This window comes from Typha angustifolia, chromosome 13, assembly GCF_048772165.1.
Source record: "Typha angustifolia cultivar Huaian chromosome 13, ASM4877216v1, whole genome shotgun sequence".
In the NCBI taxonomy this organism is placed as follows: Eukaryota; Viridiplantae; Streptophyta; class Magnoliopsida; order Poales; family Typhaceae; genus Typha; species Typha angustifolia.
Window position 1 is genome coordinate 8,207,815 of NC_133251.1, and position 13,738 is coordinate 8,221,552.

The 13,738-nt window shown below is 39.3% G+C and overlaps 2 protein-coding genes across 3 annotated transcripts in view; one reads left to right on the forward strand and one right to left on the reverse strand.

Annotated features, from left to right (window-relative positions):
• Positions 1-8,453, forward strand: part of LOC140773471 (uncharacterized) — a 30,963-nt gene extending 22,510 nt beyond the window's left edge. The window contains exons 2-3 of the mRNA XM_073116054.1: positions 13-143; positions 247-8,453. Coding sequence (XP_072972155.1) covers positions 13-143; positions 247-1,191 — 1,076 coding nt within the window. The 3' untranslated portion in view covers positions 1,192-8,453. The remainder of the gene's footprint in view (positions 1-12; positions 144-246) is intronic.
• The window catches only part of LOC140773472 (probable BOI-related E3 ubiquitin-protein ligase 3), a 34,230-nt gene extending 23,284 nt beyond the window's left edge, over positions 1-10,946 (reverse strand). The window contains exons 1-3 of one of the 2 annotated variants that reach the window (XM_073116056.1): positions 10,790-10,946; positions 10,612-10,697; positions 10,202-10,506 (exon numbers count right to left, since the gene is read on the reverse strand). In XM_073116056.1, coding sequence (XP_072972157.1) covers positions 10,202-10,506; positions 10,612-10,697; positions 10,790-10,854 — 456 coding nt within the window. In that variant the 5' untranslated portion in view covers positions 10,855-10,946. Of the gene's footprint in view, positions 1-10,201; positions 10,507-10,611; positions 10,704-10,789 lie in introns of both variants that reach the window. The other variant, XM_073116055.1, reaches the window with a different exon arrangement.
• Between the last annotated feature and the right edge of the window lie 2,792 nt (positions 10,947-13,738).

The window sequence follows — 13,738 nt, forward strand, 5'->3', positions numbered from 1 at the left end:
AAATTTTTACAGGGTATTTTCTTAATCCAAGATTTCAATTCTCTAAAAATGTCAATAATGATAGTGAAGTCTTGTTGGGGGTTAGAAAGGTAATCAGCAAGCTTGAGCCCGATATTCATAAACAAATCCTGTGCGATAAAGAAGTAAGTTATGATTCAATTAAATAATTTTATTATTATTTGTTTCAAGTTTTAACTTTCAATAATCAATATAATCAATAAGCTAATAATATATTTCTGATTTCAGATGGAGAGATATAGATTGAGAGCTGGGCAATTCAGTACTGCTAAAGTTGCTGCAGCTATATCTCATAACACTCCAGCTGAATGGTGGTCTATTTATGGATGGGAGGAGGCACCAAATTTGACGCCAATAGAAAAGAAGATTTTAAGTCAAACTGTGTCTTCATCACAGTGTGAAAGAAATTGGACTACTTTTTCCTTAATCCACACAAAAACACGCAACCGATTGACAATGGAAAGATTGGAGAAGTTAGTTTTTTGTCATTATAATATAAGATTGAGGGAGAGAAATTTAAGAAGAAAGGCAGAAAATGAACAACTGATTGATTTAAATCATGTTTTTGATGAAGAAGACCCCTTGACTCCATGGATCAGAGAAATGGAGGACAAGTTATTAGATGACAGAGATAACCCATGGTTAGATAAAATATTGGGAGAGACCACGACGAAGGCAGAGGCTGGTACGAGTCATAGTCCTGATGATACATATGGTGGTGAGATCGTTCCATCTAAATTTGTTGAGGAAAGTCAAGGAGGCATAAAGAGTGAAGACAGAGAAACTGAGGATATATATACATATCAGCGACGTCGTCATGAGATGCATTTTGGTTCCTATGATTATGGTACATCGAGTATTTATTGTTTGGAGCCATCACAAGATCCATATGCTAGTTATTATCCTCAGTATACTCAGTATTCTCAGACACAAGATCCAAATGCTGGTTATTATCCTCCTCAAACGCAAGTCACACAACAAGATCCAAATGCTGGTTATTATCCTCCTCAAACGCAAGTCACACAACAAGATCCATACAATATGACTAGTATGATGGAATCACTTTTTGGAGCATCAGGTCCCAGACATCAATATTTACAAACTTATGGTGATTATGATGATGAAGACTATAGAAATTTACGAGAACCAGCTCGGTATTCAACAAAGTTTTAAATTTTGAGTAAGTTAATACATTTTTTTAAGTTTTTACACTTCATATGTGAGTAATTTTTGTTTTCTTATTTTTTGTCATTTTTCTAAATTTTTCTGCATTTTTAAATAATATTTAGAATTTTATATAATTAAAAAATAGTCCAATCCGATACGAACGGCCGATACGGCCGATACGTATCGTTTTTCTGGACGGCCGATACCGATCCCGATCCCGATACTGGGAACCTTGAGCAAAATACAAGGATAAAATGATAGATAGCACATATGGTAAGGTGCTAATGATAATAAAAGCAAACACTAGGGTTCTTTCAATAAATTCCACTTATTTATAATCAAAGCTAATATTCAAAGAAGGAGCACTCCAAAGAGTCGAGCCATTTGGAACAAGAATAAGTTCTAGTTGAGCCAAGAAACAACATAGGACATTGAATTTCTGACAATCAATAGGGCAACTAAATTGAATAAAGGATGTCTCGGAAGAAGCAGCACCACCGAGCAATCAAAGAATGGGCCTCCAATGATTTCTTATTGTAGGATATGCTAAAATGTTCCAGAAAGACAGCAACAAATATAACAAATAACAAGAAATAAAATAAGAAATAATGAGACGAAATAGACAAAAAGGGAAGGTCAAAGCCCTTCAAGGAGGAAAGACGTACAAACAAACCCTAAAGGAAAAGGAAATTGCAGTAAAATGAAAAAGGGAGAAACAAGGCCCTACACTCAGAGAAGAAGAGGAAAAACATAAGGTTTGAGGTCTATTATTGGTAAGAGATATATTGTAATTTAAAACATGACTAGGATCTTCTGGATTCCTTTTAGAACACAAATAGTTGTTCTCTATCAACTACATAGATCATAGCAATGTCATTCCTATTTAGAAAACGAAAATAGTGTCCAACCATCAAATGATGAATTAATAATGTCCATCCCTGTATAATAAGGAATAAGCGGTTAGCTAGAAGTACTGTTCCAAAACAAGGTTTGGTAATCTTATTCTAAGAAAACAAAGGTCGCGTTTGGTTGTGGTCCATGTTTACTCCAAATTGGACTGACTTTATTCTAAAATTACAACAAACGCACAATTATACTAATTTTGGACAAACTTAGAATATGTGAGTTCATGTGATACTTTATTCCCTTTTTTCTATCTCAGTTCATGCTAGAATAAGGAAAGGGATATGCCCATTTTCCATCTTATGGAATCGACCCTGCTTTCTCTTGTTGCTGGACACAGGATATCACCTTTCCCCTTAAGCAGTGATAACCACATCCTCTAGTTTGTTAAAACTTCAAATAATTCAGATTATTTATTTCCTCGAATTTTAATAAAGAAATCCATGTTTTGGTCTAGGTTTACGAATTGATCAATCTAGGTTCCTGGATGGCAACACCTAGTTGCTCTAGTGCCAAACTGCACTAATAAGATCTAATAAAAATATATGCCTACAAAAATTAGTACTTCAATCTTATCGATTGCATGAAAAATTGTCACTAGACAAATCTAATATACTGTCAATTAAAGCTCAAGATTTGATAAAGAAGACCTTTCGACATGGATTCTACAAGACCAGGTAAGACCAACTATAAAAGTGTGACCACATTAGCTTGATGATCCTTTGTAGCAGATCACAAAATCTCCTATGGACTTAAAGACCATCAAGACACTACTTGTTAAACAAGAACATAGCTTTCTAGTCAAATTGGAAAAAGAGATTTCAAAGTGTTCTTAGATTCTTCTTATAAACAAAATACATCAAAAAGAGATTGAATATGGCAAGTAATAATAGCATTCACTTTTTTTTACTTTGCAGATGTCCACATTGATATATAACTTTCCTACAAGGAGACAAAAAGAAAGCAATATTTGGAACAAAGAATGTGCTGCCAGGAACTATAAGTATCATGCAGAACATCTTGTGCCAATGGCCTGCTGACACAAGAATGGAGATAGAAAACAAGAACAAAGTAATTGTATGAACTATAGTTGTTGATTTCACCTCTTCTCCACGAAATGCTGCCTCTATATTTGTTCGCTGCCTCTCTGGCATTGCCATCCCTCTCCACCTCTCATTCTAAAGTTATCAATTTAGGGTTTTCTTTACTTTTCTCTCCTTCTGGCACACTATTGAAAGAGAGGATTATAAGTTAGTTGTTGTGTTGGGTAAGAGAAGCTTTTTTTGGTTCAAACCCAACCAATACTTCGAATAGGTCACTTTTAAGTTAAAAGGGTAGGGGGGTTAGACTAAGATACTAGTTCTTTACTCACCTAGATCTGACTCAATACCATAAAATAAATTTAAAAAACAAATCAAAACTAAATCTTCTTTGTTATCCCTCCACTCATCACTCACTATCTCATTGTATGCCATCTCCACTCTTCCTCCATTCTCTCCAGCCCTACCACATCAATGTTGTCAGTTCACCCTCAATTGTGACTTCACGCCTCTCTTTTCCCTCATTTTCTCCCTCTCTCTCTTCCTCCTCCATCAGCACCATAACATATGTAGCACGTAAAGGTGTCAAAAAAGCTCGCCAACTTGCGAGCCGCTCAAGCTTGGCTCAAGCTTGCTCAAATGATTAAATGAGCCGAGCTCAAGCTGCCCTCAGCCGCGTGAGCTCAATTCTATTTAACTTGGCCATATACATAGATTAGTAACATATAACATCTAAGCTGACTTGTATCATATATTGAATTTAGGAGAGTTGGCAATGGTGCAAAACATTCAATTAATCCACCTAGGTTCTAACCCTCACCTTTACTAGAAAGTTGTGCTTTTTTATTCGAAAAACTCTAGTTTTCTCAACTTTTAGTCCTGCATCAAAAACATATAAAACAATTTGAAGACATACGTTTCCTAAATCAATAATAGTTTGTTTTATCATCCATTAGGTTTGTTAGCTTTGAGACTTTATGTTACGAACCGGCTTAATCCGATTCGTAGCAGTTCTACATGAGATTTGTGATCTGCGGGTGAAGGCATGAATTCCTAGGTATAGGCTGGAGGTGATGATGGAGTGGAGGTCGCATAGTTGATGGAGGTGGCTCGACAATAGATGATGATGGTAGTGGTTTGCGGATGCGATAGATGGTTGAAGGCTATGATTAGTCTACAACTGTAGTAAAAATCATACGGGAGGTAGAGACGACTAAGAAAAAAAGACAAAGGGGAGAAGTAGGCCTGCCCTACGGGACTAAGGGGATCGGTGGCAGAGGGAGATTAGAAGTTAGATGAGACCGCGCCTACAGAAGAGATAGCGTTGGTTGGTGAAGAGGGAGGAGGGAGATGCAGAGGCTGACGGCCTAGTTGAGAGAGATGCCAGGGTAAAAGTTAATTAATCTTTTATTCCAAGCATGCCTAAGATATAAGACATAAGGCCCTATTTATAGAGATTAAATCAAAAGGTCTAAAATAAATTTAGTTAAACCAATCTTCCTTATCTTCTTGGATTAACCCTTCGTTTTTCTGCAGATAGATTTCCAACCTGGATAAGTTATAAATACCAAAGTTGTATCTGGAGGTTGGCGATCTTATCCAACTGGTTTGATATTATTCGGATATATATAGAATATTCTGTGAATATTTTCCTAAAATTGCACAGAGCTGGATTTAGCTAATTAAATAAAAATTTTAACATACTAAAATTTTGACTAAACCACATAAAAATAATAAATAAGATAATTAAACTTAATCTATCAAGCCCAATGTCTTTTAAGGTGATCCGATCTAGTCCGAATCACATCATTTTAAGTTAAGTTATAACATATATTTTGATATGACGTGGATTTAAATCAAGCCAATGGAATCAAGCTTGCCAGCTCAGTTTTGGTACAAGTCAAGCTTGAGCCAACAATGACCTAGCTCGACTCAAGCTTGAGCCAGGCTCAAGCTTGCCTTTCAGTGCTTTTACACCTAGTTCATATGACATATTAATCCTTGACTAAGAGTCTTAAGAAAACTTCCAATTTTAGACAAACATGTGTTCCTTGCTATAGTAGTTAGTAGCATTTGGAACAGCCAAGTTCATACATTTATAGCTCAAAGTATAGAAGATTCCATGTTAAAATCTTGTCAAATGGATTCTCACTAATTCTCTATACTATATCGCAACTGATGTTGGATACACTCATTCCCACTCCCTTTTTCTTCAAACTCCACTCATCCATCTTAATACTCTCGTCTCGCTACACCTAATTTTTTAATACAATCTAATTCATAAAGCATGGATACTCTTATAATCATCTTATAAACTATTTATGTTAACTTAAGAGATGCATGTAAATCGCCAATCAGCCATCGAATTCCCACTCCCCACCTTCTTCTTGATCTTTCCCACTATCGTTAATTGTTTCTTCTTGAGAAAAAGAGGGAGAAGAGAAAGATGAGGAGAGAAAGAGTGGAGTTGAAGCGGATCAAGACATGACAAACAGGCATGTGTCATAGCGAAGTAAAGTAATAGGTTGCTGAAGAAGGCATACAAGCTTCCATGCTTTGTGATGTGGAGGTGGCGCTCATTATTTTCTCCAGCACCTCTGGGTGATAATTTACAACACGAGTTCAAACTAGACTTGGCTAGAATATAGCTAAGCGGAGCCTGAACAAAAATTCTAGGCTCAAAAAGAATTTCAAGCTGAGTCTGAGCAGAAGCCAGCTCGCTAAAACATTGCTCACTAACCTAGTAATTCCCTCAAATAGTGTAACTCACACAAATGTGATAATCATCGATATATTTGCTAAAGATCCTTTCTTCCACTAGACAACCAAATAATTACAAAAGGACATGCTATATAACCAATCTAGTGGCTAGTTTCAACCAAGTATCAACCGGATCAATCGATACCCGATCTATATCAAGTCGGGATCAGCCGATCCCGCTCGATACAGGCTCTCCCTCTCTCTTCTATCACTCCATCTCTCTTCTCTCTCTAATTTTTTTCCATTTCTTCTCTCACCGGTGCCTCATCTCTTATATTTCTCTTTACTCTCTCCCTCTAGAGTCTCTCTCTCTCTTCTTCTTCCTCTCTTTCTTTTCTCCAATCTTTCTATGTCTGTCTCTCTCTCCTTCAATCTCTGTTACTACAGTAGAAGATCTGCTACAGTAACAGAGAGTAAGATAGAGAGACGAGAGAGAGTGGAGAGTGAGAGAAAGAGGCAAGAGAGAGTGAAGAGTGAGAGAAAGAAACGAGAGAGAGTGGAGAGTGAGAGAGAGAGAGGAAGAGATTAAGAGGAAAAGATAAGGGAGAAAGAAGAAATGAAAGAGAAATTAGAGAAACAAAGTTACCTTGCGATAATAAGAGAGGAAAGAAGAGAGATTGAGAGAGAAAGAGAAAGAAAGAGGAGGGAGAGTAAAGAAATAAAAAAACTAAATTTGCCTTGTGGTGTGGTAATACGAAAGAGAAGGTAGAGAGAAGAAAGGAAAGAAAATTTAAAAAAAAAATGTCTTAGCAGTAAAAAAGAAAGGAAAGAAAAGAGAGAGAAGGGAGAGCCAACTCAGTATTCATCAAAATTTTGAATAAATTAACGTAATTTTAATTTTAGACTTCATATGTAAAAAATTATTATTTTCTTATCATTTTTCTAAATATTTAGAAATATTTCATATTTTTAAATAATATTTAGAATTTATATGATTAAAAAATAGTCTGATTCGATATCAGCAGCCAATATAGCTAATACAACCGATACAGTCAACACGTATCATTTTTTCGGACAGCTGATCTCGATCCCGATACCGAGTTTTGGAACCTTGGTCTTAATTACTCTATATGATTGGGGCCATATGATGTAATGAAGATAAGGACACTAGCATATTATAAGGATAAATGTGTGTAAATATTGATATCCAACTAATATGCACATCATGATTCAAAGTTTTGGCCAATCCCACTCTGCCCATATGACAGAATAGAAGATAAGGACACTAGCATATAATTTTATATGTTCAAGGATAAATGTGTAAATATTGATATCCAACTTATATGCACATTATGGTTCCAAGTTTCGACCGATCCCGAGTGGGATCGACCGAAAAGGATCGGGATCAACCCATAGCCAAAACCAATCTAGCAACTGGTTTTGAAGCCAGATCAACCGATCCGCGCCTGATACAAGTTCACATGTATGGATTAGGGTCGTATCCTGGAAGGATCCAACCATCCTCCTATTTCACTCTCTTCTCCTTCTCTCCCTCCTGACCGGTAGCACCCATCATAGATCCCGGTGACCTCAACGTCTGGCGACATCATCCAACCAAGATCAGCAACATCAAATTAGTTTTTTTTCATTTTTCTTTCTCCCTTCGATGCCCTATCTCTCTCTCTCTCTCTACTCTCTCCGACAAGCCCCCCTCTCTATCAATCATGATGAGCCCACTCCTCTCTATCTCTTCATCCCTCTTCCTTCCTTCTCTCTCTCCGACCTCTATCTCACTCGACAAGAGAGAATGGAGACTGAAAGGTAAGAAAAGAGAGAAACAAAGAGATCGAGAGAAAGAAAGACAAAAAGAAAAAGGGAAAAAGAAAGGAGAGAGAAGAAATAAAAAAATTGCCTTGCAGTAGTAAGACAAAGATCAAGAAAGGGAGAAAGAGAAAGAGAGGGAAAGAAAAGGGTGAGAAGAAATTTAAAAAAAATGAAAAAATAAATTGCCTTGCTAAGAGAAAGATGTTGGAAAAAAGGGAGAGAAAGAAAGAGGACAAGAGAAGAGAGAGAAGAAATTAAAAAATATATATTACCTTGCGAGTAGCAAGAGTGATCAAGAGGAAAAGAGAGAGAAAGAGATAGAAAGAGAAGAAAGAGAAGAAATAAAAGGGAGAAAAAATTAAAAATAAATAAATTGCCTTGCGTAAGTAGGAAGGGAGAGAGGGAAAGAGAATACATAGTTTTCACAGAGGCCCCTTAAACAATGTCCTTCCCAAACTTCGAAAGAAATTTCAATGTCACTCTTCAGTTAGTATGCCTTTAGATAAATTGGATAAGTCAGCTTACGTGACAGTCATGCCAAATGTGAAATAACCTAAATTAGGATAATAAGCTCATTAGATTGGTCTTCCTTCACTTCACCGTCGAGAAATGAAAGAAGACTTCCCATATCCAAGCTTAGCTCGGACGTTCCTTATTGAAGGGAAGGGGACTTAATTTTATCTTTGTCCAACAATAATGGACTACCATACCCTCATCTTCATTCTTTCCTCCCCCATTCTCTCCTTTCCCCTTATCTACATTCTTCCCTCTTATCTACATTTTTCCCTCCCTTCTATTCTCTCCCTCCCCGACATTTTTCCCTCCCTTCTATTCTCTCCCTCCCCGACAACAATACTACCCACGGCTTGCCCTTGCCTGCCGGCGAGATACACGGGGAGGGCCTCCACCACAACAAAATCTCCCTCCCTCCCTCCTTCCCCCTACCCTACCCTTTCCCCGCACCTCGACTACACCTCCTTCCCTCCCTCCTATTCTCTCCTTCCCCGATGACTCTACCGCCCACAACTTGCCCTTGTCCATCCGTGAGGTACACCACAAGGGCCTCCACCGCGATAGGATCTCCCTCCCTCTTTCCGCCCTGCCTTACCCTCTCCCGCCACCTCGACTTCACCATCGAACTCCTCAATGCCTACAACACCACCTCAAAGGCGATCGAGGGAATTTGGCTGTGGGTACTTCGTCTCTATTGTTCTTGCTCGTGTTCGCCGGACACTTGGCGCCTATTGAGTATAAATAAAACTAGTATGGCAACCTCACTCCTTGCTCTCTCTATATATAGTTGCAATTTGCAAATCCACCACTCTCTCTCTCTCTCAGCTTCGATTGATTGATGGCTAATCTTGCTTCATTCTTTCTCCTCTTTCTCTCCTTCACCATTCCCTTCTCTTCATCCTCCTCATCCGCATCCTTCTGCTTCTTGATCCAAGGCTTCGATGACAAGTAGTAATAATCTCTCTGGCCTCCAATGCCCCCTCTCTACTAGTGCACCCTTGCCTCTGAAGCAAAAACTTCTCCTCCACTGCCAGTAGCAGTCGTAGCCATTCCCACATCCCGCTTCATGGCGCAGGTCTTCGACGACGATTGTTTGCTTATCAACACCGTTGACTGTGTTGCCATGCCATATTGCTCCGTCATCTACCTCCGCCCTCCATCGATCCTCCCATCTACCTCCGCCCTCTTTCATTCTACCTTCGCTTCCTAGTCCTCAATAATTCCTGTATTACATTCTCCCAGAATATGTTTTTATACCCGACTTTGACACACAGAAAAAAGAAAATATTTTGTATGAGTTGATCTATCTAACAATCTTTCTTAAAAATTTGGTTTACTCACTGTAACATCTTTATGTTTCCTTGAGTTTTGAGGGAAAATAGATAACACACCTAGTATTGTTCTTAGAAGGTAGAAATCAAACACAAAGCTAAGAGTAGGATATATTCATTAAACCAATGAGTTGTTCACAAGAAATCCTTGTTTACGAAACGTTTGCCAAGGGAAATTACATATTGCAAATGAAAAGCAGATGCAATGCCTTCTATAGGAATCTTTTATGGGGACTATAAATTTCATAGTTCAGAAGCACCACTTCAATGACTTCAATTACTAAGTATACTCTTTTAACTTATCTTGAAGAGTAACACATTGAGGAAGGAAACATAGTGCCTTTTTCTTCTTCATCTTACTTTCCAGTGAGAAGAATATCCTCCGTTTTTTCCTTCATCTCATCCCCTTTGTGCAGAAACCTCCCCAAGCACAAGCAAACTATGCCAAACAAACATGGAAGGGAAATAATAATCGACTATCAAAACAAGCAAAGAGACATTCTTTTTCATAAAACTCAGATGTGTGACGATATGTGGGAACATGGTAACAGGATATAGAGAGATCCAAGGTACTTTGCCCCAAAATCCCTCAGTCATACGCCATAAATAACAAGCATTCAAAGCATATAAAAGGAAAGCTACCAAAAGAAAACGAGTACACAATTTAACTAAAATCAAAGGAAAAAGGAAGAGATTTATGGTGACCTGGGTCTTAATGAATCTATCCATCTCAGCGTCCATCCGCTGCACTTCTCTATCAATGTCCTCGTCAATCATGGGAAGGAGCAGAAGAGGCGATTCACCCGAAGAGGTGACGACACGCCGGTCATCCAACGACAGCCCCAGCCCCGTGGAGACCGACCCCGTCTGTAGGAAATCGATGGACGTGATCTGCGAGTTCTCCAAAAGCTCCTGCTCCTTGGGGCGCTTCCTGCTCGGCTCCCAGCCGTTCGATCCGGCATCCGCCGCTCCAGGAATGGGCACCGGGGCGAGCCCCATGACATTAACCACTACCAGATCGGCAAATTAAGGAAAGGGTTGGTCAAAGTGAGATTGCAGCAATTGAAAGAAACCCTAGAAATTGGAAAGATGAAGGAAGAGGAAATTGAGAGTACATGAAGGGTGTGATTGATCTGGGTAGTTTGCGGGGTTGAAATAAGCGATTGGAGCGGAGATCTGGCCATCGATAGGCACAAAATTCCTGCTTCTTTTATAGGATAAATTAGAATTTGTTAAAGATGAAATTAAAGGGAAGATGGGAGTTTGGGCTTCAAGGATTGGAAATAGGATTACCTGAAAGGAGTGGTTTGCTGTTCCTGCTGTTGCTGCTGGCAATGGTGCTGAGGAAAGAACGCCATGGTTGAAACAAGAGTAAAGGAAGGAGAAAATTGATACGTTGGTTGTACAAATAAGGTGGGAATCTGAATAAACTGCCTTGTCTCAAACAGCAAACACGGTTTCCTTGTTGACACGTCTAGTTCAAGGATTGTTAACGAGGGAAGACTGCTGACTTTCGTCTCATGCTATCCCATGTTTTCACCACTCTCACTGCTCACGAGTCATGATTTCCCATTATTGGCTCCCCTTCCTAGAAAGGGGCTGGACCCTCCAACGGCAACGCTTGGAAAACGGGGCCGCATGGTCCTGAGGTGAGGACTGCGGCCCTAACTGTTGCCACGTCAAGTGGCTAAGCCCGCCGAGCAGAAGAAGGCAAAGGACGCTTACGACACTCCATCAAATTTTAGTCAAATAAAAATGTCAAAATGTCTCCAAGTGCCTAAGTGATACAATAGGAAAGTCAAACTCAATAAATACTACAGTAGTTAGATAAGATTTGAGCTTTTTCGCTGGACAAATTTTAAGCTTATCATCGGACAAGTCTTAAGCTTACCTATTGGTTGAATAGATAAGGATAAAGGCAGCATCTCTTGATCTTATCTTTAGCCTTTTAAATATTTAGAAAGTTTAGTAACTAAAATTTTCTTTTACATTTATAAGATCTTGAACACATTGTAAAAGGATCTAAAGTTCAGTGAATAAAATAGAAGTGAGAACTTCACAAGAAAAACTTATCTTCTTTAATTTATTGAAGTCTCTTTCCTTTTCTTGTTTCTACACTATTATTATTTTGAGGCTTATTTATTTCATAAAAAAGGTGGAGCTTCACGCAGACTAACAAATTGATCAAAACTGTTAAGCCTATAATAAGTGCTAATCAACAAAGTGCTACTATGATATATTCTTCTAAAGTTGATATCGTCAATGTCATGCCGAAGAAGAAGAAAGCACCCCAAGCGAGACAAAAGCAAGGAGCCTCTAAGGGAGTTTGTGCTCATAAAAGATCACATGTCCGCACTTGAGGGCTCCTTATGGAGCCTTGACAATTGACCAGATATGTGGAGAATTTTAACATCGACTTCGAAAAAAACATGCGAGCAATGGAGGAAAGCATTAAGCTGCAACATATGTTTTCAAGTCTCAATTTCGCAAGTTCAAGACGAAGCTTAATTGACAAAATAATGAGAGAGTTATTGAGGTAACTACCTATGAAGAGCTTCGGTGCAAAGTTGACGAGGTTGATTCTCAAGTTGAGAGTAAATCTTTTTGAGAGACTTATCGCACATGGAGGTGATGTTGCAAATAGCACATCTAGGCTGTGTATACTAGAGCCGCTAGGATTCAATGACATACACGAGGTGAAGGAGGTTGAGAACTTCCTTTAGGGCATGAAACCGTACCTTAAGGCATTGCGACATGAGATAAAGTTGTTACCCAATCTCAGCTACTAACTAAAGCTCGAGCGTAGGAACAAAGTCTACATAGTCGCTAGAGAATTTTTGGTAAATATTCATTCGATGCTGGAAAATTATGAAAACAATTAGGTTCGTTTCATAACCTTCTGCTCTTCAATTATGATATTCTTGCCCTTCCAAGATTTAGACCATAGCTAGGCTTAATATCGGTGGAGTTCTGATAGTGGTGTTGGAGGCAAGTGGAGGTGATCTCTAGTTAGAGGGCTAAAGATGGAGTTGCAAGTCTCTAATGGAGTCCAAAACATGGTGAGGGCTATGGAGGGTGGTCTAGAGGGTGGCTAAGATGTTCTCGAATAAGTAAAGGGTGGTGGAATGAAAAGGAGAGATCAAGAAAGAAGATGGTGGTGTGAGGCGGCTCAATGGTGGCGTTTGACGTGGTACTGATGGTGGTCATGGAGGCCTAGTCATGAGTGCTTCCAAGCAGGATTTGCATGTGATAAAGGGTGAAGGAAGATAGGGGAGTGATAGGCTACGGTACCAAAAGATAGACTCTGATACCAATGATATATTACGGAACGATCCCTTCAAGATCTGAATTTATTGTAGGAAGCAGTCCGCGTAACCGAGAGAAAATATTCACCAATTATTCTCTTGTAGTCAAAAAATTACGAAACTAAGTGGTAACTCCCTACTCTACATTTTTTGTATTTACGCCCTTCACAGATTCGAACTACAACTCAGTCGAAAATACAATATATTGCGAATGATGGTGGTGGTGACGGGTGAAGTGGATGTTAGAGTTATTGTAATAACCTAGAAAAATAAATAAATAAATAAAAATAAAATAAAATAATAATAACAATAATAATAATAATAATGTATAAATTAAATAAAAAAGAGACAAAAAAAATAAAAAAATAAAAAAATAAAAAATTTTGGTGTTGCATGGCATGAGCTCGTGCCATGCAAATTATGGGCACACATTGAGGGCGTCACGTGTGCCCACAACTGCCGGCCCGGCCATTCGGGCCGAGCCAGCTGGCTGCGGCGAGCCCCGCCGCCACCACAGTTGCCGCCCTTCCCCTCCTTCACCGCCTCTCTCTCTCCTTCTAAATCACTCTCCCTCTCTTTCGGTCTCTCTCTCTCGTCGACACCGGCCTACCGCCGCACCCCTCCTTCATCGCCTCTCTCTCTCTCCCTCTCTTTCGAGCTCTCTCTTATTTATTTTCTCTCTCATTTATTCTCTCTCTATCTCTCTTGCCGACGCCGGCCTACCGCCGCCGTCACTGCCATCGCCGCTGCAACCCCCCTCACCGTCTCTCTCTTTTTAGCTCTCTCTCTCTCTAAGACTCGTTCTCTCTCTCTCTCACACACTCTCTTACCCTCCTCTCTTTCTCAATCACCTCTTTCACTCGAGCTCTCTCTTTCTCTCCTGTTATCAACACTGGCCTGTCGTTGTCGCAGTCGCCGTCGTCGCCATTGCCGCCGC